The sequence below is a fragment of the Dryobates pubescens genome, chromosome 24 (assembly GCF_014839835.1).
Source record: "Dryobates pubescens isolate bDryPub1 chromosome 24, bDryPub1.pri, whole genome shotgun sequence".
Lineage (NCBI taxonomy): Eukaryota > Metazoa > Chordata > Aves > Piciformes > Picidae > Dryobates > Dryobates pubescens.
The window spans coordinates 13,055,465-13,083,377 of record NC_071635.1 but is presented as its reverse complement, the minus strand read 5'-3'; the positions used below and the strand labels follow the sequence as shown (position 1 = coordinate 13,083,377).

At 48.6% G+C, this 27,913-nt stretch overlaps 1 protein-coding gene across 1 annotated transcript in view; it reads left to right on the top strand.

Moving 5' to 3' along the window:
- RNF150 (ring finger protein 150) overlaps window positions 1-15,629 on the top strand; it is a 136,931-nt gene extending 121,302 nt beyond the window's left edge. Inside the window, exon 7 of the mRNA XM_009896760.2 lies at window positions 13,647-15,629. Coding sequence (XP_009895062.2) covers window positions 13,647-13,765 — 119 coding nt within the window. The 3' untranslated portion in view covers window positions 13,766-15,629. The remainder of the gene's footprint in view (window positions 1-13,646) is intronic.
- Window positions 15,630-27,913: the final 12,284 nt, after the last annotated feature.

Genomic DNA, 27,913 nt, shown 5'->3' with positions numbered 1-27,913 from the left:
GCTCAGGCTGTACTCAGCACTGTGCACACTGGCATCACTGATGCATTAATGAATACCTGGGGAGGGGAGCATGCAGCAAATGGAGCTCCCTTGTGCTGTTAGTTGTGTGAGCCACAAGCAAGGACAGCAAAAGGAGCTGGTTAGATAGGGGAGGAGCATGCCTGCACTCCTGCATTAGGCTGGTGAGGCAAAACCTGGTTTCATATCTCAGGTCGAGTTGGATCAAGTGAAACTGTGTGCTCTGTCTCATAAAGGCTCCATTTAGGCAGAAAGGGAGACAGGAAGAAGACAGGATCAGAGGGAGGCTCATGTTAAATGAGTTTAAGACCTCTGACTCAGAATGTTTGTTAGTTTGTTTCAGGTTTTGTAAGGACTGGTGGCTTTGTGGTGGGTTGTTCATTTGGGTTTGGTTTTTTTTGCTTCATTACCTAAGCTGGTTGTATAAATGTAGTTTGAAGCAAGGTTTGAATGTGGCAGGCCTGGCCTGGCAGATCAAAGATGTACTTTTTTCTAGTGGAAAATGTTGAGCTATTGCAGCATTGTCAAACAAATGTTCCAACTGAAAGGAAGCTGGCATCAAGTGATTTGAAATGTCTTAAATGAATATACCAGGAGATAAACTGTTGACCTTTTGCTTTTTGAATGCTTTTCATGGCTTGTTGTTGTGTACCCAGGTGCTGCTCTGTGAATGTGCATCAATATACACAGCCTGGCTTCTTAGGATTTTTGTCTGGTGCACTGCTGCAAGAAACAAGAACATTTGGGGCATTTCTTGTCCAGCTATGCAGTGTTTCTGCATAGCTCCTGGTCAGATTTTCATCCTCTCTGCACATGCTTGTGCCAGTTTTTACCTCCCAAAGAATGGTTCTGGTTACCTCAAAACTAGTGCTAAATCCTTTTATGCAAACCTTAAAAGCAACCTAAAGGAGATCCAAAGGGATATTCAGGAGGTTTTACATTTCCAAGAGGAAACAGGTTTGACCCTGTGGTGGTTTGGGTTTCAGTCGTTTTGTTTGTTTGGGTTGGGTTGGTTTGTTTTTCCCTTTTAATTTCTAAACTCATGGAAAGAGGCATGTTTCTCATCAAAAACAAGCAGGCAAACCCCCTGATTTACTCTTCTCTGTGCAGAAGTTTGCAGGCAGTCCTGGGAAGCACTCCTGCTGCAAACTGTGAGCTGTTTGGGCTGCGTAGATCTACTTGTGTAGTGTGTACTAATGTGTGGTGCCGGGTTCTACACATTGGCCACGACAGCCCTAGGCAGTGCTACAGGCTGGGGTCAGAGTGGCTAGAGGGCAGCCAGGCAGAAAGGGACCTGGGGGTACTGGTTGATAGTAGACTGAACAGGAGCCAGCAGTGTGCCCAGGTGGCCAAGAAGGCCAATGGCATCCTGGCCTGGATCAGGAACAGTGTGGCCAGCAGGAGCAGGGAGGTCATTCTGCCCTGTACTCAGCACTGGTTAGGTCACACCTTGAGTCCTGTGTCCAGTTCTGGGCCCCTCAGTTTAGGAAAGATGTTGAGTTGCTGGAAGGTGTCCAGAGAAGGCCAACAAAGCTGGGGAGGGGTTTGGAGCACAGCCCTGTGAGGAGAGGCTGAGGGAGCTGGGGTTGCTTAGCCTGGAGAAGAGGAGGCTCAGAGGAGACCTTATTGCTCTCTACAGCTACCTGAAGGGTGGTTGTATCCAGGTGGGGATTGGTCTCTTTTCCCATGCAACCAGCACCAGAACAAGAGGACACAGTCTCAAGCTGTGCCAGGGGAGGTGTAGACTGGATGTTAGGAAGAAGTTCTTCACAGAAAGAGAGATTGGCCATTGGAATGTGCTGCCCAGGGAGGTGGTGGAGTCACTATCACTGGAGGTGTTTAGGAAGAAACTGGATGAAGTGGTTGGTGCCATGGTTTAGTTGATTAGATGGTGTTGGATGATAGGTTGGACTGGATGATCTCTAAGGTCTCTTCCAAGCTGGTCTGGTCTATTCTATTCTATTCTATTCTATTCTGTTCACTTTTCCCTGCCAGCACTCACTCACAGTTACACATGATTTATAGACCATAGCAGTGCCTGACAATGTCATATCCCACCTGCCAATCCATAAATGTCAGCAGCAGTTTAAGTCAATTTGCACCCTTAGCAAAATGCCAGCCCACAGCCTGTTGTGCTTACAACTGCCCAGTGATACAGGGGCCCTTCCTGCTACACAGATTATCCAGACAGTGGGAAGCCCTCATTTCAGGAAGTCTTAAGTGCAAAAGTTCCCATTTTGCTAGGGAGATTCCTCTTTGTGGCCATGGTCAGATTTGCTTTTCAATCAGGGAACTGTCCACAACTGTAGACAGAACATTGCTGATGGTGAAGGTATTGAGGAGGCTGCAGGAAGGATCAGAGCTGGAATAATTCCTGTTCAAAAACTGCATAATTACACTGGAATGTAAAATATGTTGTGAGGTTTAAGAGAAAGGAGTGTGAGCAGCTGAACTCATCTATCATCACTGGATGTGAAAAACCAGAAGTAAATCTCTGTGGGTTGCTGTTGCATGAAGGGTTCTTTTGAAAACCAGGTATTAGAGCTTTCAACTGACATCTGGCTGTGGTTCTGCACTGGCAAAGAGATGAACTGAGTAGCTGGGGAGCTTGTGGAGTGAGTGATGCTAATTGCTAGCAAATATGAAAGGGATTATATTGGGCAGCCACTACAATAGTGGAGAGTAGACTCAGCTACCTAGGACATTCCATCCAGTGAGAGTCTCCTAAGGCTTCCTTCTTCAAGTAAAGAGCAATCCTGCATGCGTTAAAGAAATTGCTCTGCTGAAGCTGTTTCAAAGCCTGGTTCCTGCACAATCCACCCTTTCTTGTTGTTGTTTTAAAACAGCATTCTCAGACTCCAGAGAAGATGAAAAACCTGAAAACACTGAAGCATTTCAGGCTGCTTATTTTAAAGGAGACATTTATAGTAGCTCAAGCAGTTGGTGGTGACTCAAGTAGCTGCAAGTGCTCAGTGAAGGTCAGAGCTGTCCTTAGTGTGTGTATGAGAGAGGATCAGACCCAAATACCTACCAAGAGTGCAGCTGAAGGCAGAGCACTGGAACTGGAGGGTATGCTGGTTTTAATCAGGGTAAATTTTCCTGATGTAAGGATGCTGTGAAACTGGATATTAAAGAAAGCCTCCTTGCAGGATTTTTCCATTATTCTAGGGGCCTCATAAGAGGATTGTCTGAATGTTGCAAGAAGCCCATAGGGATGAGATTCAAATTAGACAAATATGTTACTTTGAAAGCCTCCAGAATTTAGTCTAAAAAAGAAAAGCCCTGCTGCAATCCTAATGAAACTAAGGGGTGGCACATCAGTTTGTCCCATGATTTTTCCTCATTGCTCATGCACATATAAATGACTCAATTTGTTTCTTCTGTGTGGAAAACAGGATCTTCTTATTTAATTATCATTCTAAAGTGTTTTGTGTAGGCATTTGAAAAAGAAAGGAAAAGCCTGGTTAACCAATTGAGCCATCCCCTCCCTACAGAAGAAAAGTCTTATTCACCTGTGTGCCCATCCTGACATAGCACAGAGAGTATATCTACAGGATGTGGCTATGGACTGGACTGGACTGGAATGGAATGGAATGGAATGCAATTGACCAGGTTGGAAAAGACCTTTGAGATCATCAAGCCCCACCTGTCACCCAACACCTCATGACTAACTAAGCCATGGCTTCAAGTGCCACATCCAATCCCTTCTTGAACACCTCCAGGGATGGGGACTCCACCACCTCCCTGGGCAGCACATTCCAATGGCCAATCTCTCTTTCTATGAAGAATTTCTTCCTAACATCCAGCCTAAACCTCCCCTGGCACAGCTTGAGACTGTGTCCTCTTGTTCTGGTGCTGGGTGCCTGGGAGAAGAGACCAATCCCCTCCTGGCTACAACCTCTCTTCAGGTAGTTGTAGAGAGCAATGTGTCTGCCCTGAGCCTCCTCTTCTCCAGGCTAAGCAACCTCAGCTCCCTCAGCCTCTCCTCACAGGGCTGTGCTCCAAACCCCTCCCCAGCTTTGTTGTCCTTCTCTGGACACCTTCCAGCAACTCAATATCTTTCCTAAACTGAGGGAAGTTCAAGAACAGGTTTTCTCTGGGTTGCTGTGCTGTTTCTGTCACACCTTCTCTGTTTTTATTGATCTTTAACCTGTCTAATGTAGTTTGGTCAAATCTCTCCCAGTTTTCTGAGTTCATCCCCTTGACAGTCCTGTAGGAGCATGAGTATGTGAGAGGAGAGTAGAAATGGTCAGGTCCTGCAAGTCCACATGTGGCTGGTGGGAGGCAAGACACTTGATTTTGCTGCCAGTTAGCAGAGGAGAGGGGGGGGGGGGAAGAAGTGTGACACACAATGTCCCACCACCACAAACGCCTCTGCAGGTGTCTGTGTTTGTGGGCAGCCCCTGGGTGGCACAGAGGACACTGAGGCTGTGTGGATGGATGACCATTGAATGCCATATACTAATCTGCCCAGACTTGGCAGGCATGGTGGTCCCACAGCTGTGCCCTGCCTCAGGCACTGAAGCTGTTGCTGCAACAGAGCCACGCTCGTTCTCAGGCGTGCTTTTTCCTTCTACTGAACTAAAAGGCAGATGGTTTTCCCCTTCAGGCAAAAATTGCACTGTTAGAAGTTGTATTTTGCTAGTGACTGCAGAAAAATGACATACCAAGTGCATGGGTTCCTCCACCACCACTGTGGGATTTTTCTGTTTTGACTTCATTACTCTGTGCATTTGTTTCTTTTCCATATCAACTGAGAAGACATCCCTGGGTGACATCTTTACTGCAGACATTTCTAAGGGAAAGAAGTTTCAGCCCAGCATCCCCCTCCCCAACATGCATGGTGAGAGAGAGGCTCCTAGCAATATGCTCAACATGATAGAGCCCAGGAAGTGCTGGGCTAATGACTTGCTCCTCTTGAGGAGAGGCTGAGGGAGCTGGGGTTGCTTAGCCTGGAGAAGAAGAGGCTCAGGGCAGACCTTAATGCTCTTTATAACTACCTGAAGGGAGGTTGTAGCCAGGTGGGGGTTGGTCTCTTCTCCCAGGCAACCAGCACCAGAACAAGAGGACACAGTCTCAAGCTGTGCCAGGGGAGGTTTAGGCTGGATGTTAGGAAGAAGTTCTTCACAGAAAGAGAGATTGGCCATTGGAATGTGCTGCCCAGGGAGGTGGTGGAGTCACCTCACTGGAGGTGTTTAGGAGAAGACTGGATGGGGTGCTTGGTGCCATGGTTTAGTTGGTTAGATGGTGTTGGATGATGGGTTGGATGTGATGACCTCAAAGGTCTCTTCCAACCTGTTCTGTTCTATTCTGTTCTATTCTGTCCTGTTCTGTTCTGTTCTTCTGTGGAAATGCCCTGGAGATCTCAGGTGGAGCCTGGTGTTAGCAGCATTGGAAAGGAAGGCAGGACCTAGTGAGGGAAGGAAACAAAATACACATGCACTTCATTCAAGTAATTCCACCACTGATGAGCTCTTCAGCCACCCCCTTGTGTGATTTCTCATTAAAGCCTCTAAGGTATGCACAGGAGGTTTTCTGACGTCTTTGCACAAGGATGTTTGTTGTAACTGCTCTTGAAAATGCAGTCCATGATTTGTCAGTGCTGTGCTTTGCTAGAGACCCGGGGGTGGGGGGGGTGAGAGCTTATGCAGTAAAAGGTATTTAAAGAGACACCTTTGAAAATCATGTGCATGCTGCTGTGTCAGACAAAGTCAGGGTGAGTGGCAGGAGGTCTTCCAACTCATTCAAAACTTAGCAGGAGTTGGAAACCACTAGCTTACATTGAGTCTTCTGGTTTAATGTGGTACCATGCTTGGGGGTATTGCAACACCTCTCCAGTGGGACTGCTCTGAGTGATCTGTGTGGTGAAATGATCGTTCTTCCTTATGTTCCTTAGGAGCAGAAGGGAACTAAAGTTCCTGTGAGCACTACACTGTTGCTGATTCAATGCAGCATATCCTGTGGCTGAGTCAGGCTGTGATTTCCTTCTCTTTTCAGGCTTGCAGGAAGCAGGGCACACTGCTGACACAGGGGTTTAAGGTATAAATAAGGAAGTTCAGTCACAATAGTGGTCACCAGTACAGGCCATGGAAACTGAGATCCACTCCATTAAATTGTGTGGTTGTATTGCTTGGGTGTAAAAGTCTCTTTATCATGTCAGCCTGCCTACAGACCATGGTATGTCCAGCATCAGCTCTCCTTTTGTCACACACCTGCTGTCCCTTCTGGTGGTGGGGTTGCAGGTGTTTGCTCCCTGCTCAAAGGGTGAATGTTTCTCCACACTTCTTACCTTGGCTGCTGGAAGAATCCATGCCATATACTTTACACACCATTAATATAGTAATAATCTGGGGCCCTTGCTAGAAAGAAAGACATAGAGGTGCCACAGTGAGTCCAGAGAAGGGCAAGGAAGCTGGTGAAGGGTCTGGAGAGCAATTCTTGTGAGGAGCAGCTGAGGGAACTGGAGTTGTTTAGTCTGGAGAAAAGGAGGCTGAGGGGAGACCTTGCCTACCACTCCCTGAAAGGAGGTTGGAACCAGGTGGATGTCAGTCTCTTGTCCCTAGTAACAAGTGATAGGACAAGAGGAAATGGCCTCAAGTTGCACCAGAGGAAGTTTAAACTAGATATTAGAATAAACTTCTTCACAGAGAGAGTTCTCAGACACTGGAACAGGCTCCCCAGGGAATAGAAGGGTGTGTTGCTAAGGGACAGAGTGGAGCACCAGACCTGGTAGAGTTGGAGAATGCTCGGGCTGGATGATTTTAAAGGCCTTTTCCAATCACTTTCCAGTTCTCTCAGGAAGCACAAGTGTTTTAAACCTTACCACTCAATGCTCTTTGTTTTGCAGTAACACCAAGGAGCCCTGGTTGTTTAGCACCTGCTGAGAAAACTACATGCAACAGTAGTCCCCATGCACACCTGATGGTTTCGAGATGCAGCATCATGGTGCCACAGGGATAGCTTGCAGCTGTCGAGTGGAAGGGGGGTTCCCTCCCCTGCTTTCTCTGTTGCTGATTGCTTTTGTCCTGAAGTTGGCTGCAGTGCTGGCTTTGTGACTGAGCCAGCCTGCTCAGCTGCTAGGCTAGCAAAATAGGTTTCCAAGGTAGTCTTCAGACTTCAAGTAAAAATTAAGTCAGCAGATCTGACTCCAGATCAGAAGGGTGTGCTAGGGCAGGAGAGCTGGACTTCCACTTCTTGGCTCTGTCACGCTGCTGGTGCACAGATCTGCTTTGGCAGGGGGGTTGGCCCCAGTGATCTCTGCAGGTCACTTCCAACCTCTAATGTTCTGTGATTCTGTGAGTCTCCTTCTGTGGAGAATTTCCAGACCCATCTGGATGTGTTCCTGTGTGACCTGTGCTAGATTCTATGGCCCTGCTCTGGCAGGGGGGTTGGACTCTATGATCTTCAGAGGTCCCTTGCAACCCCTAACATCTTGTGATCCTGTGAGCTGTACTTCAGCCAGGTCAGAAACTTGGTCAGCACACCAAGAAATTAAATGGAAGAGGAAGAGAAGCGATCAGAGGGTAGTACCTGCACGTGAAGTGTTGGTGACAGTGCTCAGGACTGCACAGCAGTAGTGACTTTAGTTCAGTCTAGGCCTAAGGGACTTTTTGGTGAGTGAATTGGGTGAAGAACTGACTTAGACTTTTTATTTAACCTGAAATTGGGAGGGGAGGTTTAGGCTGGATGTTAGGAAGAAGTTCTTCACAGAAAGAGAGATTGGCGTTTGGAATGTGCTGCCCAGGGAGGTGGTGGAGTCACCATCCCTGGAGGTGTTTAGAAAGAAACTGGATGAGGTGTTTGGAGCTATGGTTTAGTTGGTTAGATGGTGTTGGATGATAGGTTGGACTCGATGATCTCCAAGGTCTCTTCCAACCTGGTCTGGTCTAGTCTAGTCTATTCTATTGTGTTCTATTCTGTTCTGTTGTGTTCTATTCTGTTCTATTCTATTCTGTTCTATAATAAATGAGGGAAGGGAGACTGAGTCCCAGCTGAATGGTTTATTGCTGTGGCCCATGTTGTTAATCCACAAGCACAGGAGATTGCTGGCTTTAGTTACACTTTGAGTAGATGAATTACACACTTGGTGGCTGCTCTCCTTTGACACCTAATAATCGATACTGCTCTGCTTACTCCAACTGTGTGTCAGAGCAGAGAGCTACCTGAAGATCCAGAGAAGGACAGAAGCCTGGCATCTTAGACAAAATGTATATGCCTTCAGTGCTGAGAAGTCTTTGCTGTATAATGTTTTATTGTATTCTTACTGTTCTGCTGATTGCCTGGATGCAGATTGCTAATGGACCTTTTTAGTCCAGTCATGGGGTTCTGCAGCTTTTCCAGCTCCCTGAGCTTGGGGGAAATCTCAGCCTCTGTGGCAAGCAGGAGCAATTGTAGGAGAGTCCCATGGAACACTGTTCATGCCCTAGGGATGCTGAGGCACAGTGGCCTCTTTGGGAGGGAGCAGAGTGGTGAGCAGGAGTGAGACCTCCATGAGTGCAAAACTCACCACAGTTATGTCAGCTCCTTTCTCGCCCTCGAGTGGGTCATTGCCGGTGCAGCTTGCTTTGAGCCCATGCCTCTGTGCTTACCTACACATGGGAGATGTGCACTGTTCACACAGTGCTGAGTGCTTAGGTCCCTCCCAAGACTCTTGCAAAGAGTATCAAATTCTTAGAAACCCATCCCCTGACCTTCTTCTTTTGGAATATTTATTAGTGTGCAACTAGAGGATTACTCAAAGTGTTAGGAGTAGCAGCAGCTAACTCTTACCAGTGTGCACTCTTACTTCCTTTTAAAGCACCAGACTAATTAGCAGCTTTCATCCCAGTTTGATTGCAAATTATGCTCAGGTATAAACATCACTTAGGGAACTCTACAACAAGTAAGGGCTGCACTACTACTGTGTAGGGCAGTTCCATATCTATGTGGTGATTGCACAACTGAATTTAAAGCAACAGTGGCTAGAGAAAGAGTTTGTTTTATTGCACCTCTCAAATGTGTGTCAGGGAATATAAGTGAGTGGAAAAAGTCTGTCTGGAAGCAGGCAGCGTGCTGTGGTGTATTGTGTTTCGCTGACATGAGAGGAATGCAGCAGTGAGGGCTACAGTTGCCTGCTGTAGGCACTAGCACTCGGGCTGAAACGCAGCTTGGGATGTGCCTTTTGCTTCATTAAGCAAAAGGCTTTATGCCTGTGGCATCAAAGTGCTGTAAAACACAGTGCAAGTATGGAGTGTGTGCTGTTTGTCAGGATTGCCAGCCTCAAACATCTAAAATCACAAGGCAGATACTCATTCCAACATAAAAGCTGTCTAGAATTTAGGTGTATGGCTTGCTGAAGTCTTTATTGCCTTTTTACTTCTTGGGATTCATTTATGTTTCAGTGGAAGCTGAGCTCTTCACTGAAAGTTGAGCTCCTCACCTGACTTCAGGGCTTGAAGGAAAAACACCAAACTCCAAAAAAACTTGCAAAAAGGTCACTAAAGTTCCTAAGAGTGAGTCAAGCATCTTGTGTAGATGTGTGGCTTTGTCATTGTAAACAGGACCTAAAAATCAGGGATGCAAAATGCAGGCTAAGCTCCTGGCACTTGCAGCTCAGCTGAGGTTTGCTTGCCTTTACCAAATGTCAGTAACTCTGCTGGCTCACGTTATGGAGCAGCTGGCAGAACAAACCACACCATCACAGTCTAGAAAGCCTGTGTTGTGTGTGGGAGCCACGGTGAGGCAGTTTGTAGACCTTGCAGCCAGAGTTACCTACAGCTGATCTGTGTCCGCTGTAACTTCTGCAGCCTTCCAGAGTTTCGTCCTGTGCATGTTGGGGTCAGTAGTGAGACTCCTGTTGATAAGAACAAGCATGTAATGCTGAGGGATGCATTCATTCCCTTGTGTTGTCTGCATCTTCCAAAGGATAGGATAGGATAGGATAGGATAGGATAGGATAGGATAGGATAGGATAGAATAGAATAGAATAGAATAGAATAGAATAGAATAGAATAGAATAGAATAGAATAGAATTAACCAGGTTGGAAGAGACCTTTGAGATCATTGAGTCCAACCTATCATCCAACACTATCTAATCAGCTAACCCATGGCACCAAGCACCCCATCCAGACTCTTCCTAAACACCTCCAGTGATGGTGACTCCACCACCTCCCTGGGCAGCACATCCCAATGGCCAGTCTCTCTTTCTATGAAGAACTTCTTCCCAACATTCAGCCTAAACCTCCCCTGGCACAGCTTGAGACTGTGTCCTCTTGTTCTGGTGCTGCTTGCCTGGGAGAAGAGACCAACCCCCACCTGGCTACAACCTCCCTTCAGGTAGTTGTAGAGAACAATAAGACAGAAATACCAGTGCTGAGCCCTTCCCTGAAAGGGAAGGTGTAAGGGATGGTGATGTCCAAGGTGAAGCAGCAGAATGTAGCTGTAGGATTTTGAACCACTGCACTGTCAGCCAGCAGGGAAGGTGGAGCATTCACATTTCTAGGTGCCTTCAGAGCCTTGGAAAAGTACTGCCATAGGCATGGGCATTTTTAGGATCCTCTGTTCATTGTTCCTACTGATTGGTATTTCAGTACCAAAGAAACCCAGCTACAAAGCCATGGTTTGGAAAGGCTGGGATCCAAGAACTTGAATAATCGCCTGGGATTTCTGAAGTAAAGCTCAGGCTTGCTGATTTGGAAAGCAAGTGCTCCTGTACACAGGTTCAGCAGTAGGTAGGTGAGCTGTAAACCTGCTTCTGCTCTATCTGTCTTGAACTCAGCTCTTATTCTCCTGTGTAACCCTCAGAGAAACAACAGTTCTTGAAATAACACCTCAGCACCATAAACACCTCTCATCTGATGCTCTGACGTCGGGTGTTAGCAGCTCAGCCTCTTCAGTGTGTGTGTGGCTGTCGCCATTCAGCCAAACCCTTCTTCCCAGCACAGCTACTTCAGATGACAATCACCTTTCTCTCAAGAGTGCTCCACGGGGCTGTTTAACATGGCTAAGCATCTGCCATGCAAATAGAAACTTCCTCTGAGGTCAAAATTTAAAGCATCATTCTCATTGTTTTATTAAGAATCCTATTAGAGGAATGATAAACAGCCTGGTGGTCTGGAACCACACTGTTCTGGCCCAGGGAGCTGTTACCACTCCAGTTGAAGGTGCATGTGATGCATGTCTGTACTCTTTAGATCTAGCAGGTCACTGTAATTGAAGCCCACTGAAATCTGCAGGAGATACCATTCCATTCCAGGAGCTGATCAGCAGGAGGGCAGAGAGGCTCTGCAGAGGGACCTCGACAGGCTGGGCAGATGGGCAGAGGCCAACGGCATGAGCTGGAACACATCCAAGTGCCGGGTTCTGCACATTGGCCACAGCAACCCCATGCAGAGCTACAGGCTGGGGTCAGAGTGGCTGAGAGCAGCCAGGCAGAGAGGGACCTGGGGGTGCTGGTTGATGGTAGGCTGAACATGAGCCTGCAGTGTGCCCAGGCAGCCAGGAGGGCAAATGGCATCCTGGCCTGCATCAGGAAGTGTGGCCAGCAGGAGCAGGGAGGTCATTCTGCCCCTGTACACTGCACTGGTTAGGCCACACCTTGAGTCCTGTGTCCAGTTCTGGGCCCCTCAGTTTAGGAAGGAGGTTGACTTGCTGGAGCTTGTCCAGAGAAGGGCAACAAAGTTGGTGAGGGGCTTGGAACACAAGCCCTGTGAGGAGAGACTGAGGGAGCTGGGGTTGCTTAGCCTGGAGGAGACTCAAGGGTGACCTTATTGCTCTCTACAACTACCTGAAGGGAGGTTGTAGCCAGGTGGGGGTTGGTCTCTTCTCCCAGGCAAGCAGCACCAGAACAAGAGGACACAGTCTCAAGCTGCACCAGGGGAGGTTTAGGCTGGAGGTTAGGAGGAAGTTCTACACAGAGAGAGTGGTTGCCCATTGGAATGGGCTGCTCAAGGAGGTGGTGGAGTCACCATCACTGGAGGTGTTTAGGAGGAGACTTGATGGGGTGCTTGGTTGCATGGTTTAGTTGATTAGGTAGCGTAGGATGATAGGTTGGACACGATGATCTTGAAGGTCTCTTCCAAGCTGGTTTATTCTATTCCATTCCATTCCACTCCATTCATAAGTACTTCTTCACCTCCCCTGTGCGACACCTCTAGTCAGAAGCGCTGCCTTGGAACGTTTGCTGTCACACCGATGGGAACAAAACACGTAGAGCGGTTGTGTGCATTAATTATTTACCTTGCAATCAAGAAAGCACAAAAATAATCCAGGGTGAAATTTGTGAAGAAGGGCTGCAAAGGAAAAACACTGGCTCTTTGAGGCTGAATAATGCAGACCCCACTCCAGCTTTCTTCGCAGAGCACGAAGTCTAATCACAGCACAACTAAGTATCTGTGGGTTGTTGGAGGGTTTTTGTTGTTGGGGTTGTGTTTTTCTTCCTCTGAAACAGATTTAAAAATCATGCAGCTCTTGAGAGGAGACTAATTGTGCTCACTTAGCTTCAAGTGAATAATTAAACTGTTGAGGAGTTATTATTTTCCTGGCTCCGCTGTAATGTTTCTTGCTTGCTAATTCAACTTTCAGGGTTTTTAGCATCAATCAAGCTTGGCTTTTATTGTCCAAAAAAAAAAAACCCAACCCCTACAATATGTAAAGGGAAAACTGCCACAGATGTAAATACTTTGTGTTGCTGCAGTGTAAATACCATCATGGCAATTAAACCACTCGAAATTATGAACCATCCACTGTTTCTCTGAGGGGCTCAACCACCTATGGGACCTTGGTGCCTTTGAAAATCTCCCCAGAGGTCCTGTGTGCTTTGCTTCTCCTGATTGTTCTCCAAAGAAAATGAGCCTTCAGTTCTTTGGCTCCTTTTGCTGGCTCCATCTGCTACTAAAGACACAGGTAGTAATGCTGTGAGGTCAAAACCAAGTCACTCCTCCTGTGCTTGCAGTTTGGATGGGATTTGCAGTTTGGCAAAAGACCTTATCAGTCTCTTACTATATTTGGGAGCATGGTGCATCAAGGTAGATCCCTTCAGCCTGGATAAGAACCTGCAGGGATTTTCGAGTCAGAGGAAAGGTTGAAGTGAAAAGAGGCTGGAAAAGGTTGAGAGAAGGCATCTGAGAAGGCAGGGAACTTGGTCTTGAGTACTGGGGCAGAACTAATGACACCCATGTTGCTCCTTCCAGACATTAGCCTAGCACTCTCTTAAAAGTCTCCACTAACAGAGGTTTTGATACTTATGAGGGTTTAAGCAGATTTCTTTCCTGCTAGAAATGCCTTCCTGAGGGCCAGCTAAGTCCCTGTGACTTTGTCTTGTCTCTGTGGGGAGTGCAGGATGATGCCAGACTGAAGAAGTGAAAGGACATGGGGAGTGCCAGGTGGTGGGAGAGCAGTTGTGGAGATGAAAGGAATGGATGGAGAGCACTGGGAGGATTAGGAGGAGATGAAAGTGTTACCATCCAGGTTCCTTTGCAGTGTGTTTCTCACTACCAATGGCTTGAACTTTCTGATTCTCTTGTACATGCTTTAGACAGATACTGAATAAGAGCCAAGTTTGGAACCTAAGTGCAACCTCTGTGTGCTTAGTGGTGTGCTGACAGAAAGATATGACCATAATGTACTTTTCCTGTCTTCTCTGCCCTCAGATGAACAGGAGCCAGCAGTCAGCAGTGATTCAGATATCTCCTTGATTATGGCAATGGAGGTTGGACTGTCCGACGTGGAGCTTTCCACCGATCAAGACTGCGAAGAGGTGAAGTCTTGAAAAGCAAAGAGAGATCCAACACTAACTACAGGGGAGGGTCACAGGGAGGGGCCGAGTCAGCTTTCTAGGATTGGACCAGTCATGCACATGCCTCCAGAGCACTGTCACTCCTGCACACTCCATTCTGAGACGGTCACGAAAAGCAATAGCAGCAGTTGTGTCTGCCCGGATGTGGTTTCATCATCTGCATACCTTCATTTGGTTCACATGGGAGGTGAACCCTGCCAGTTCACCCACGTGCTTGAGAGCAATCATGTAACTCTTCAGTGGCTCATAAATAAGGCAACTGAAATGACAGCTTGAGTGTTTTCTGCACTTGGTCGACCTGGGTTCTTTGTTTTGGTTTGTTTGTTGCTGTTTATTTTTAAAGACACATGTCTGTTATGTTTGTTTGTTGGTTTATAGTCTGTTATGGATGGACACCCTGGGTTTTTGTGGACTGACCCCAACTTTTTCAAGAGCTCAATCCAGAAATCTGAATTCCTGTTTGCTGGTCACTTCATGGTCTGACTCCAGGATATGTTGTGGCCTTGCTGTTTCTGCATGGAGTACACACGGCTTCGGAAGGAGGGTGCAGCAGCACCCTGCGTTAATGTGAAGCCTGCTTTCATTAAGTGGGAGCCTTGGGAACGGTGTATGCCGAAGGCCTTTATTTGTAAGGGGGCTCTGAATTAACAGAGATTGCTGAGATTTGAGCAGGAACCCTGTTATGTTGGATTTTACTTAGAGTTCTGTTCTAGACAAGTATCACAGAGTGCGAAGGAAAAGCGTGAAGCTTCAGTCCCTCCTTGCTGTCCTTTGCTGTATTTCATGCTGTTAGCAGGTGTCAGTACATGGATGGCCTTCCTTCAACTCACAATTCAGTAGCTGGAAAACAAGAGCTAGCCTCACATCCTGTCTCCTCTTAATGTTACAGACCAAAACCTGCTCAGTAGGCTAAAGGAGTGTCCGAGAGGTTTCCAGAGGCAGCTTGTTAACAGCTGTGCATTAATGATGGCCAGAATATTCTTAGAAAGGGTCTGGAGATGCTGACACCAGTGTCAGAGATTGCTAATGAAGCAGGAGGCAGGTGGTGGAAATGTTTACCTCCTGGTTTGTTTGGGCTGGGGTTTTCTAGTGCATTTCACTTCCAATGTTTTGATTGCTTGCTAGTTACCAAACACAAGAGTTCAGGTGGCTCCTTGCCCTCCAGAGTCCCATGTCAACATTGCTGCAAGCATAATGGAGTACTTCAGTTTGTGTAGAGATGTGCAGCAAAATATTTGGGGTAGAAGGGAAAGGGTTGGGAAGTAAACAGAACTAACATAAATCAAAGCACCTAAATAATCATGACCTGTGATGACTGTTTGGATCACCCCGAGCTCTGCTTTCCAGAGAGAAGCTTTCACTTCTTCAGTGTACAATTTCCTTTTTCAGTCAAAAAAACACTCAGCTGTGAAGAAGCATTTTTAGCTTACTGTTATACAAGAGTAAATGGTTTCTGTTGACAGTCAGATGACATGAATCACATTACTGCCTCCTGAGTAAGTCCATAGAATCAACAATTCATCTTACATCAACATTCCACAGAGAGGTCAAACATTTTGACTCGATGGTGTTGCGGCAGCGTCTCAAAACGCAGCTATCAGGGCTCTTGCTGCATTTAATCTCCTCGTGGACTGACTTGCTAGGTGTGGAAACCCAGCTTCCAGCCAAAACTGGGCTTGTCAGATCTTATTCAGGATTAAATGTGTCCAGAGCTATCCTGAAAACTTTGGCCAACCTGCTGCTTGCACGCAGGAAGAAGGGAAAACTGTACTCCCTGTTTGGCTTTTTTTTTTGGTCCAGTCAGAACTCAGTTCATTTTATAGCTTGGTTTGGTTTGGTTTATCTTATGTTATGTTATGTTATTTCATGTTGTTTTATTTTTATGTTCTCAGCCCCTGCTTTGCAGGGTGAATTTGAGGCAAAAGGAGCACAGCCCTTAATCATCCTTCAAAACCACGCTCCGGCAATGCGCCGTTCCAGTCTTCTAAGCTGTTTGAAAGGCCATCTCCTGTTAATTAAAGGCATGCAGGCAGCTGGAAACCTGCTTGGTTTCAAAAGGCAAGTCAGAGATCGTTCCACAGGGCACAGCTGGGTCAGTCCTGCCAATATTTGTGGTTCTGTAATCGTATTTTCCTCAGTCTTTAATATCTTTACTCCTTGCTGCTATGGGAATGGCCCACAGTGTCAGGGGAGCTGATGCTGAAATTCATCCCTACAAGGTACCACAGCAGCTCCACTTAGGCTCTGCACATAATGCTGGAATGGGAGTTAAGTGGTGCTTACACCAAATACTGAAATTCATCTCAAATGACTGCAGGGGAGAGGGTGAAGCTGGTTATATACAGCCAGATCTCCCTATGGAAAAACACACTGGTACAGTTTCTTCTCTGGTGCTGGAGCCTGGGTGCTACATGTCACAGGAACATCATAAACACCAACTTGTCAGTGATCATTCTATGTCTGCCCACTGCAGACTAGCTCCTAGGCATAGAACTCTTGGCTGAACTGTTTGGGTTCCAGGGGAGCTGTCACAAAGTCTCCATTTCATTTCACAAACTTAACTAAGTGAATCAGATTGGAGTTGCCAGAGCAGAGTCACCCACAGCATAGCACAGCAAGCCAGGTCTGTGGAAAAGCAAGGCAGGGAATAAACTTCCAGCTGGTACTCAGCTAGGTTCTATGCCCAGCAAAATCCTTAAAGGGAGCTGTGTTCAGGGGGGGGGATCACAAAAGATGGCAACTGAAAGCCTGCCTGTATGGCTAGGAGTTAGTGAAGGATCTTGGAGAGGGATTGCACTGTGCAAGTATCTCATAGTAGATGTGGTTTCTGGGGGTCCACAGGTGGCCACTGGAAGAGGCAGGGTACTTAGGCTGGGGGAGATGTTTTTCCACATCCCTGTTCTGTGGCAAATCTGGGTCAGGAGTCCTTCTGCTTTTGTTTTCCCAGTCCCACCTGCAGTTTCACTCAGGGAAGATGCTTTTCCATCCCTGACCTCAGGTGTTCTACAGCTGTGAGCAGTGTTAAGTGCTAAGCCAGGTTGCACATCACTGGAGCCAGAGCGTAGGAAAGCACTTAAGCAAATGTTTTGTTCTGTCCTTCTTCAGAAAAGCACTTATGGCTAATTCTGAACTTGCCCCAAAATCACATTGTTTTCAACAGGGCTGCTTTGAGCATAACTAAGCCCCTGTGTCAAATGGGAATGTTTCCTTTAAAGCAGGGGCTGGCTGACAATATGCTTTGTCTATCTAACTTGTGAAATAAATGCCTTGGGAATTTGAGGTGCTTCATAAATATTAAGATCCCCAGGTGTATGCTTATAACATGTATGAAAGCCTTAACTGCAGATCTGCGTGCCCATGCATACTTTTTCTTGCAGGAATCTCTTCCATGAGTAAGATTAAACCTCCCAATGTGCAGCTGTGGGCAAGATGAGTCCCATCCCGAGCGCTGTGTGAGTCCTGGGGACTGCTGCCCACTGAGCTTGGGTTCTGGAATTAAAGATGTGGGATTCAGATGCCAGGGACACAGCACTGGCTATGCAGAAAGCAAAAGCAGCCTGTAGAGAGCAGCCAGCAAAAAAAACCAAAATCCTCTGGTGCCCTCTGACGAACAAGTGCTCACACACACAGCATTCCACAGCCTCACACCGTGACTGCCACCCGCAGCACCTCCTGCGCAGGGACAGTGGCCACAGGATGGTGCAGCTCTGCGAAAGGCACCCTCCTCGTTCAGCTGACCTTGTGTCTCTGCAAGGTCTTCCTGCCTTGTCATCTCAGGCTCTTTTCCGGCTCATAGTGAGTAGCAGAGGGGAAAAGTGTTCACCCTGGTGAGGCTCATCTTCACTCAGGCTGTGCCGCAGGATGAAGCTTGGCCAGACAGAGCCTGCACCCTGAGTGTCCTTTGCCTCTCAGAGGTCTCACTCAACAGCCTTCACAAAGGTCTGTTCAATAGGTAGGACGTGGGCAGGATTTTGCACTCACAGCTGACCTAATGTGTGCATGCAGATGTGCAAGGCACCAATTGTGCATCTGCATGCAGGTGTGCAAGGCACCAGCTCTGCATCCATTCCACACAGCTGCCCCACTCTGGTGGGCCCACAGATCTGGCACTTGCTGAGATTTGGAGGATTCTTTCATTTTCCAACTGCTGTAGAGCCTCAAACCCAGGATCAGAAGAATCTCAGCACTGCAGTGCACTCTTCAAGCGTTGTATAGGATTCAATTGCCATGTGTGCATATAAAAGTACATTGATTTGACTATGGAAACTGTGCTGTAGTGAAAACAGAAGCAGGTGCTATTTTTAGAGTTCTTGTATGAGGGAGAGTGTGGCACTGGAGAAAAAGGCTTTATAGAGGCAGCTTCAGAAAAATGTTCTTCAACTCACATGTGAGGAGAGGTCCCTCAGATCTAGCTGCTTTAATGACCCCTGGATCAGATCCAGATCTGAAGAAGGACAGGGCTTCATCTCCTTGTTGAATGGCTTGTTTGGGACACCTGCTTATTTTAGCAACAAAATGAAACCAAGCCCCAGGGATGGGTCCAGTTCTGAATTAAATCCTTCTCAAAGAATATGCATTTTGTGATCCAAGCCTTCTGTTTGTCCAACCTGTTAAGCCCCACTCCCTCTCCCCTCCTGCTAAAGAAATGCTTGTCCCATTTGCAAAATGTCTAGCTCAGAAGGCACTGCCTACAGACAGGTAGCCCTGGCAGGTATCTGCAGATCACCTCACACTTTGATGCACTTCTAGTCACCAGTACAACAGAGTTGCGGATTTTCCACAATCATGTGTGTTTCATTTGCCACTCTTGTTAAACCCAGAGAGCAGACTTCACAGAGATATTTTTTCCCCCGTGTTTTTTTGCCTTACTGTTTTCTTCCTTTGAATATATGCCACAGCCTTTTGAGCAGAATCTGTGATTGAAAGGCAACGATTGAGGCACAAGGCTTCATATATATAAATCTCTGTACTGCAAGTCCTTGATGTGACAATTGGTCTGCACTGAAGTGATGACAGAGGTTATGCCTAAGAGCCAGCTGGGGATCTCCCAGGCTTTGCTCATAAGAGGCTTGTTCCTTCATGATCTCGGTCTTTAGAAAAGCTCCTGACTAAGCATCTAGTTAGAAGTGAGCCAGGAATAGGAGTTTATAGGCAGTGCACACCAAGAGAACTGACAGTCATTCTTGATTTCTATTTGTTAGCAGATTTCTTTAACCATTTGTTGTAGATCTCTGTTGTAAGACCAGAGTTACCAGTCTGCTAGCAATAGAGGCCAGGACAAGCTGACTCCCTAAACAACAGAGGGAAGAGTTGGTTTGCTGTTGGGATGCACCATTTTGCAGGACTGAAACTGCAGAGAAATCCAGCCCCTCTCACAAATGCTTGCTCTAGTGTTGCAGGAGAAGGAGGTTATGGGATCAGACTGAAGTTGTGCTGCTCCCTCACTTGCAGTTTGTGCTGCCTGTATCAGGTTGGACTGCTCTGGTTCGGCACTGAGGAAAGGAGCCAGCCTAAGTTCATTTTAAGGGCTGGAAAACAGGCAAGCACAGGGGTTTCAGCAGCTCCTGAGCTTCATACCCAGTGCTGACCAAGACTGCTGAGCAGATAAGCACAGGGGTTTCAGCAGCTCCTGAGCTTCATACCCAGTGCTGACCAAGACTGCTTCACTGAAGAACACTGAGCATTGATCGATTTGTCCTACAGGTGCAAAGTGTGTGAGTGTATGGGGCAGCCAGCATGGCAGAACTGACTTGACATGGCTAATGCAAGCAGTGACAAACAATGTCATGAAGTATTTTAGGGGTGAGGGGAAAGGAAGAGGGGAGGTGGTGTTCTCACAGAGCTTTAAACTAGGGACAATTGATCCAACACAAGCACTTCTGTTGTTTTATCAAGCTGTTACCTGAACTAATTGATAGTTTCTGAGTTGAAAGAGGAACACCAGATGGACTTTTTAGTCTGGATTTGTTTGTGTAGCAGATGGCAGCTGCGGGCTGGGATGGCGAGCGAGGGAGAAGGCTGTCTTCCGCCATGCAGATTCTCCCACTGGGCTGGAAACCTGCTCAGCTCTCTTTCTCCTCTTTGGCACTTCTTTTCCAAAGGGAAAAAAAAAACCAGCAACATAACAAAACATACAACACCAAAACAACCAAAACACTGAGCAGGAGCTATACTTCAAAGGCAGAAAGAGAGAAGAACAAAGAATGAAAGATGTGGGGTTTGAATGAAAAATAAATGAAACTAGTACTGTACTGTGTCCAGTTCTGGGCCTCTCAGTTTAAGAAGGACATTGAGACACTTGAACGTGTCCAGAGAAGGGCAATGAGGCTGGGGAGAGGCCTTGAGCACAGCCCTGTGAGGAGAGGCTGAGGGAGCTGGGGTTGTTTAGCCTGGAGAAGAGGAGGCTCAGGAGAGACCTTATTGCTGCCTACAACTACCTGAAGGGAGGTTGTAGCCAGGTGGGGGTTGGTCTCTTCTCCCAGGCAACCAGCACCAGAACAAGAGGACACAGTCTCAAGCTGTGCCAGGGGAGGTTTCGGCTCAAGGTGAGGAGAAAGTTCTTCACTGAGTCATTAGCCATTGGAATGTGCTGCCCAGGGAGGTGGTGGAGTCACCGTCCCTGGTGGTGGTCAAGATTGGACGTGGCACTTGGTGCCATGGTTTAGTCATGAGGTCTTGGGTGACAGGTTGGACTCAATGATCTTTGAGGTCTCTTCCAACCTTGGTGATTCTGTGAAACTAATCTTGTCTCAACTATTTTAATCGTGAATCAGTGGAAGTTACTTCTTTCTGGAGTGAACGAAGGGGGCAGGGGGGGAAGGAAAGAGAGAGAGAGAGAAACCAGAAGAAATAGCATTTCATTTTCCCTTTCTTGTTCGTTTCATTTTCCCTTTCTTGTTCGTTTCATTTTCCCTTTCTTGTTCGTTTCATTTTCCCTTTCTTGTTCATTTCATTTTCCCTTTCTTGTTCATTTCATTTTCCCTTTCTTGTTCATTTCATTTTCCCTTTCTTGTTCGTTTCATTTTCCCTTTCTTGTTCATTTCATTTTCCCTTTCTTGTTCGTTTTCCCTTTCTTGTTCATTTTCCCTTTCTTGTTCTTTCCTGGTTCTTCAGGCCTGTGTGGTGTTGCAGGCAGTAACAAGAGCAAGGCGCTTGTTGGCTCTGAATGCGCACAGTTCTTTGGGATGTCGAATAGCTCCATGGTGTGTGTGTGTGTGTGTGCATGTAATACCATCCTTCCTGTTTCATGTTAGGAACCTGAAATGACTGTACCATTTTATAATTAGAAATGTAAAGAGGGGACAGCGGGTGGGAGGGCCTGTTATTTTTACAGCAAGATGTTCCTTGCATCTAGTGAACATTTAAAATGGGTTTGTACTTGTCAAAGAAAAAAAACCAAACAAAAGGAAAACAACAAAACCCCCACCACAAACAACATTCCATCCATTTCCACCAGAGAATTGGCTTTTATTTAGAGTAGTTTATAAGCAAACCCCAAAAAAAAACAAAGAAAGATGTGGTGTCCCACCTGCAGGCGGTTCACGAAGGGAGCAGAAGCGTCCTGGTTGTCAGGGATGGCTCCCAAGCTGTTTCCAGCCCTGTGCCTTGTGGCAGGCTGCAGAGCCACACCAGCAAATGCCAGTGTTTAAAAAAGGGAAGGCAAAAAACCCCAAAATCTCAAACTAAATAACTACCATATGGATCAGTGCACAGCTTACCGAAATGACTTCGGTTCAGAGGCCAGGGGCTGTCCCAGTGACACTCTCCAAGGTAATCCAGCCCTGCTCTGGACAGCAGGAGTGGGTTGACTGGGAGGCCTTCAGCCCTGCCTCTCCCCTTGCCCCTGCCAGCCCCAGCAAGCGGAGGGGGGAGCGACAAGCTTGTCACACTCACGTGTGCTGCGGCTCTGATTGTGCTGCAGCTCCCTCCAGAGAGGAGCCTGGGTTTGGCTGCTGTTGTTTTGCTGGTAAGTCAGTCCCTTGCTGCAAGCTGACCGTGTTGTGTTTCTTTAGTGTGGAAAGGACCCTTCACCTCCACATCCAACAAGTTCCTTTCTCCAGACAGCTGTGCTTCGGTTCCTGAAGCAGCCAGTGAAAATCCATGACAGAACCACAGGGTGGCATTTGCACAGGCAGTTCTTCCTCTTGTAGTTAGCTTTTTGGTTCTCCCCTTGTTCGTTCGGCCCCTGCTACCTGTGACATGCTGCCAAACCAGTGCAGCAGCAGCAGCTTGTGAAGCGAGCCTGGTTTTGCTGGCATTACTTTCTGTACAGTATTGCAAACATACTTTAACCCTTTGCTGATACTTTCCAGCCTATACATCTGCCCCTCCAAATGCACTTTATCTCTCTTGAAAAACCTGGGAGTCAGAGAGCTGCCACCTGAAAGGGATTTGCCTGAAAACCATAAGGCACACACTTTAAGTTCCTTTTTTTTTTCTCTCTTATTTCTTTTCTTCTTTTTATTTTCTCTTCCCCCCCCCCCCTTCTTGCTTTGTTATATACTGTAAATGCTAAAGAGCATGGACAGTGACTCAGCTGGGGGAGGTACCAAAACGTTGAGGCTAACTGTTTGGAAGCATTATTCAGTAGTACAACACGGCTATTTTTGTTATCTAGAGGACTATAATGTAAATATGTGAGACTGTGTTATTATGTACTAGTAAAATATTGCAACTCTTCGAGGCAAGGTGGTGAATTCCAAGGGATTTTATTGCAAGGTCTTTTTTTTAATAAAATGAATCTGATTACTGTGTGGTACATGCTTTCTAACAGACTGGATAAAACTGGCAGCCTGGCCTCGCTGCCACTGCCCCAGCCCCAGACGCTGTTCTGGTCTCTCCCCACCCCCCCCCGTCCTCCAGCTTGCTTTGGATGCAAAAGCAGCGGCTGTGCAGGAGGTAAATGACTCCACTTCTTCAAGGGAGAGCTGGGTATGGTGCTGCCACAACCAGCAACAGAACAAGAGGACACAGTCTCAAGCTGCACAGGGGAAAGTTTAGGCTTGATCTTAGAAGTTCTTCACAGGCAGACAGATTGCCCATTGGAATGGGCTGCCCAGGGAGGTGGTGGGGTACACATCCCTGGAGGTGTTTAAGAAAAGACTGTATGAGGCACTTAGTGCCATGGTCTGGTTGATTAATTAGGGTTGGGTGATCAGTTGGACTTGATGATCTTGGAGGTCTCTTCCAACCTGATAGATTCTGTGATCCCTGGAAGTGGGGGGCCACGGAAGAGCAGCATGGGTTGTCACGCCATCCAGCAGAGGTGTGCTGCTTGCAAGAGGTGCAAGGCACAGTTAAAAATCCAGCCTAGAAGAAGTTTAAGATACCTAAATAAAAGTTTTCAGTAGATGAAAGGATCTTTGATGAAAGGCTCTTTGGAGCAGATCAAAAGTTTTGCATTAGTACATGCAAAAGGAGGCAGAAAGAAATCCCATGGGGGGCAAATCCTGGCTCAAGCCACAGCCCCACCACGGGGGCCCAACCTGGCCGCATCCTGGGCCCCGTTCTGTGCTTGCTGGCCAGCGCCTCCAGCACGGGTGCCTCTGTCCCGGCAGCAGCAGCTGTGCACAGGAGGCAGCAGCTGTGCATAGGAGGCAGCAGCATGCCGGATCGCTTCGGGCCCTAACTTGGGGTTCAGCCAGGAGCAGCCATGGGCTAGATCGCACCCAGCTTCCCCAGCCCCCTGCGCCTCCCTGCTCGCACCCTCCCGCTGCTCACGGTGGAGGGACAGCTCGGAGCAGGAGCCCCCAGGTGTGATACAACGTGGCTTTAGCAGCGGCGCCGGGAATGGCTTTTCCTTTCCCACCCCGTTGTCAGCCAGCTGGCGGCACAGCCCGGAGCTCCCAGTCCCACCAGCCTCGCTCCGAGGGCAGAAGCCCTCCGCACCGGCACCGGCTTTCCGAGGGAGATTTTGGAAACCGCTAGCAAAGGAACCTGGCCTCGCTCTGCCCCCCTCCCTGCCCGCCGCTTTGTTCTCTGCCTTGGTTTGAGCAGCAGCCTGGGCAGCGAGCGGGGCCGGCTCTCCTTGGCAGGCAGCTGTGCGCAGTTGCTATGTGATCCGCACACACAACACAGCTGCCGCTGGTGCTGCAGATCTGGCGGCAGGCAGCGAGCTCGGCCAGCAGCAGAAGGAACGCAGCGTGGAGCTGCTGGGAACGGCATCAGGGCTATAAATAACGAGGGGCGTAAGGCAATTAATTCCAGGATGCAAGCACATTCTTGGGGCTTGTGTTACATCACTCACTTCTCTACTGTATTTAGGATTCCTTTTTGGTCAGAATACAGAAATAAAGCTGGGCTGCTCTATGCTCTTTGGGGGTTTTTCTCCTCCAGAAGGAGTAAGGGAAATCATAACTCGCTCCTGCAACTCAAGGAGGTGACCCCGGGGCCCATCACAGTCAATGGAGAGGGCTTGGGATTCAAAGGGAATTTATCTAGATTTCACAGGATCATAGAATCAATAAGGCTGGAAGAGACCTCAAATACCATCAAGTCCAACCTGTCACCCAACACCTCATGACTATTAAACCGTGGCACCAAGTGCCACGTCCAGGCCCCTCTTGAACACCTCCAGGGATGCGCTGTGCAATGATCTGTGCAGCCTAGGGGCCCTTCTGTCCTATGATACTCAGTGCTAGGAAAGGCAGCAAGCCTTGTGCTGCACACTTGATGGTACCTGAAGGGGAGCTGCAGTCCATGCTGGGTCTTGGGAAGCCACACTGGAAAAAACATTCTGAGAAGGCAGTTCCATAACATGGGGGAATCAGGCCAAGGGGCATGCCAGAGGGAATAAGAGGACTTCATGGCCCAAGAGGAGTCTAATGAGCTGGTGCATTTATCATAGATAAGCCATAGGAAATCAGTGCTGAGTAAGTCAGGGTGTGATTTTGCAACAGCCCTTCATCCCCTGTGCAAACAAGCTGCCAGCAAAGCCCTGGCAGTGATGGAAGTGGGCAAAGGGTCACTGCTCTCATGTGCCTGGGCCACTCTGCTCCAGGCTATCGTATTGCTCCTCTGGACATCTGCATCTCTCAGCAGCTTGGATTTATGGTGCATTTTCTCACCTGCAAGCACAGGCAGGCTTGCACTGGGAGGCCAGGGAGGCAAGCAGTGTCTAGTGGTGGCTGAAGCCCAGGCAGATGTCCCTCCTGCTCCAGCTAGGAAGTGTGGTAGCTCCTGGCAGAGGGACAGAGCAGACATCTGGGAGCAGTAACGCCTTAGCCGTGTTGGCAGAACACCAGCGCTCAGATGAAATTGGTCCTCAGTCCCTGTTTGGGGCAGCCATGCTGGCTGAGTCCAACAGCCTGTCCAGCCTGTGTCTGACTCAGCGTGAGACTGGAAGCAGACACTCACAAGGGAATAACGCCAGGGCAATAGCTCCCCTCCGTGGCACTCCTGGTTTTGCAGAGGTCTCATAGATCCCTGCGGTGTCAATGCTGCCCTGCTCCACAGGGCGAGTTCACTCAGGCATGTTGTGGGGGACGCTGTTCCATGCTTCAGTACGTGCTCGTTGCCTTTCTCCAGTCCTCACTAACCTCTCCTTAGCTGCATGGCACGGCAGGGGTCCCAGCCAGAGCATGAGGCCAGGAAGGGAGGACAGAGACAAGGTTGTGGCAGGAACACAGCCAAGGCATCCCTCAGCACTGTGTCAGGAAACACTCCTAAGCGTTTGGAATGTTACAGAGTCAATCACAGAATCCCAGCACGGTGGGGTTGGAAGGGACCTCTGACGATCATCTAGTCCAATCACAACCACCCCACCCCACGCTGCGCTGCCCTGCCCTGCCCTGCCCTGCCCCGCCCCACCCTACTAGAGAAGGATCACCTGGAGTAAATCACACAGGAAGACAACCAAGTGGGTTTAGAATGCTTTGAAAGCTGGAGACTCCACAACCTGTCTGGGCAGCTTGTTCCTGTTCCATGCCACCCTCAAAGGGAAGAATATTAAGCTCATGTGGTAGAACCTCTTGTGTTCCCGTTTGTGTCCATTGCCCCTTGCCTTGTCATTGGGTACTACTGAGAAGAGCCTGGCTCCATCCTCCTGACATTCACCCTTCAGAGGCCAGGCGTGCCAATGATATTTGGCGTTTTCTGCCATGCCTCAGCTTCTGGGGTCGAAGGAGTGAGGGTCAGGGGAAGAGACGGCGAGGGCAGGTGACAGCCTAGGTGTCTGAGAAGAAAGTATTTCCAGTATCGAGGGATAAAGGGCGCTTATCGCTCCGGGGCTGCTGGCATCCCGCGCATCCCCTCGCTTCCAGCAGGAGGCTCCCGGGCTCCGCAGATGCATCGCCCGGCCCCGTCCGGGCGGCAGCGGGCTCTCCCCACACCCCTCCCGGAACAAAAATCTCCTCTACCTGCTTATGCTCAGTGAACCCGACATGCGAACGACTTCCCCACACCCCTGTGATGAGTCCTTAGCACCGGCCGGGGTCGGTCCCTCCGAGCCGGCTGTCTGGGGCGCTCCGCAGGCAGGGAAGGCAACTGCAGCACCTGGGTCTGGGGGCATAGAGCAAACCTGCTGGGGCTGGGAAAGGGAAGTGCTGCTTGTTTGTTTTCCCCTTGTTTGCTGTGCCCCAGGGGCTTTCTCTGACATTTTGGTGGCTGGAAAGGACTCAGAGCAACACTGGGGAGCTGCTCTTCGGAGTGTGAAGGAAGGACTTGCCTGTGTTTTGACTGGTAGGAAACGGTGTCTTTCATAGAACCACAGAACCTTGGGTTGGAAGGGATCTGTAACCATCATCTAGACCCATCTACTCCTCTGCAGTAAGCAGGGACATCCCCAGCTAGATCGGCTTGCTCAGAGCCCTACTAAGCCTGACCTTGAATGTGTCTAGGGACACACCTCCCTGGGCCACCTGCACCACCCTCAGAGTAAATAACGTCTTCCTAATGTCCAGCTGAAATCTACCCTGCTCTAATGTCAAACCTTTGCCCCTTGTTCTACTGCTCTGTGTCCTTGTAAGCAGTCCCTTCCCAGCTTTCTTGTAGGCCCCCTTCAGATACTGGAAGGCAGCTATAAGGTCTGCCCAAAGCCTTCTCTTCTCCCTCAGCCTGTTATTGTAGGTGAGGTGCTCCAGCCCTCTGATCATTTTTGTGGCCCTCCTTCTCTAACCCATCCATATCTTTCTTATGTTGTGGGCTCCAGAGCTGGGCACAGCACTCCAGGTGAGGTCTTGCCAGAGCAGAGTGGCAGAATCACCTCCCTTGACTCGCTGGCTGTGCATCTTTTGATGTAGCCCAGGATGTGATTTGCCCTCTGGTCTGTAAGTGCACATTGTTGGCTCACTTTCCCTGAAGCTGTTTGTCCTGGCTGGAGCAGTCTGCTCAGCTTATGGTCTAAAATGTTCCTCGAGAGCACCTGCTGCATTGCTACCTGGGACCCTTCATTACACTTGGTCATGCACCTCTTACTAAAAGGTCAACCTTTTTTTCCCCAAAATTACTTTGTCTGGGACACTCCCTGGTACCTGGCTCCTTGTCAGGGTGAGAAGGGAGTGTTATTGTGAGCTGGGGTCCTGCTCAGGAGTGTGATTCTTTTGGCCCAGCCACAGAGCTGAGCTGCGCCCCTCCAGCCTCCTCTGCAGAGCAGGGCTCTGGGGTGGGGTGAGCAGGCAGTAAGGACACAGGTGGGCTTCATTCATGCTTCTGCTAAGCCTAACAACTTCCCCCACACCCTCCTGCTCACCGAGAGGGAGGCACTGGAAGTGCTCAGGCTGATGCAGTCCAGAGGAGAAATACCACTTGGGAGCAGTGATGTCTTAAATGCCCTTGGGAGCCATGCTCAGGAAGGCTGTGTGGGCAGGGGTGAGAGCCACAACATTGCTCTTTGCAGGCAGTTCGGCGTTAAAAGGCCCTGAAGACATCAAATGCATCTCAGTTCGGGGGTTGTAGGGCCTCTGGCAAGCCTTGCATAGCATGGGCTTAATTTGGGCAAATCACTGCCGGAACGTGGAGTGAATCGAGTGAGCACATCCTCTGGTACAGGGCACAGAAGCGGCAGAGCACTGCGGGGAGTTCATGTCGGAGTGCTGCATGGCCGCTTCCTGGGCAGCCAGGCTGCACCGACGGCAGCCGAGCTTCACTCTGACCGCCAGAGCTTCTCTCTCCTGTGCTGAAGAT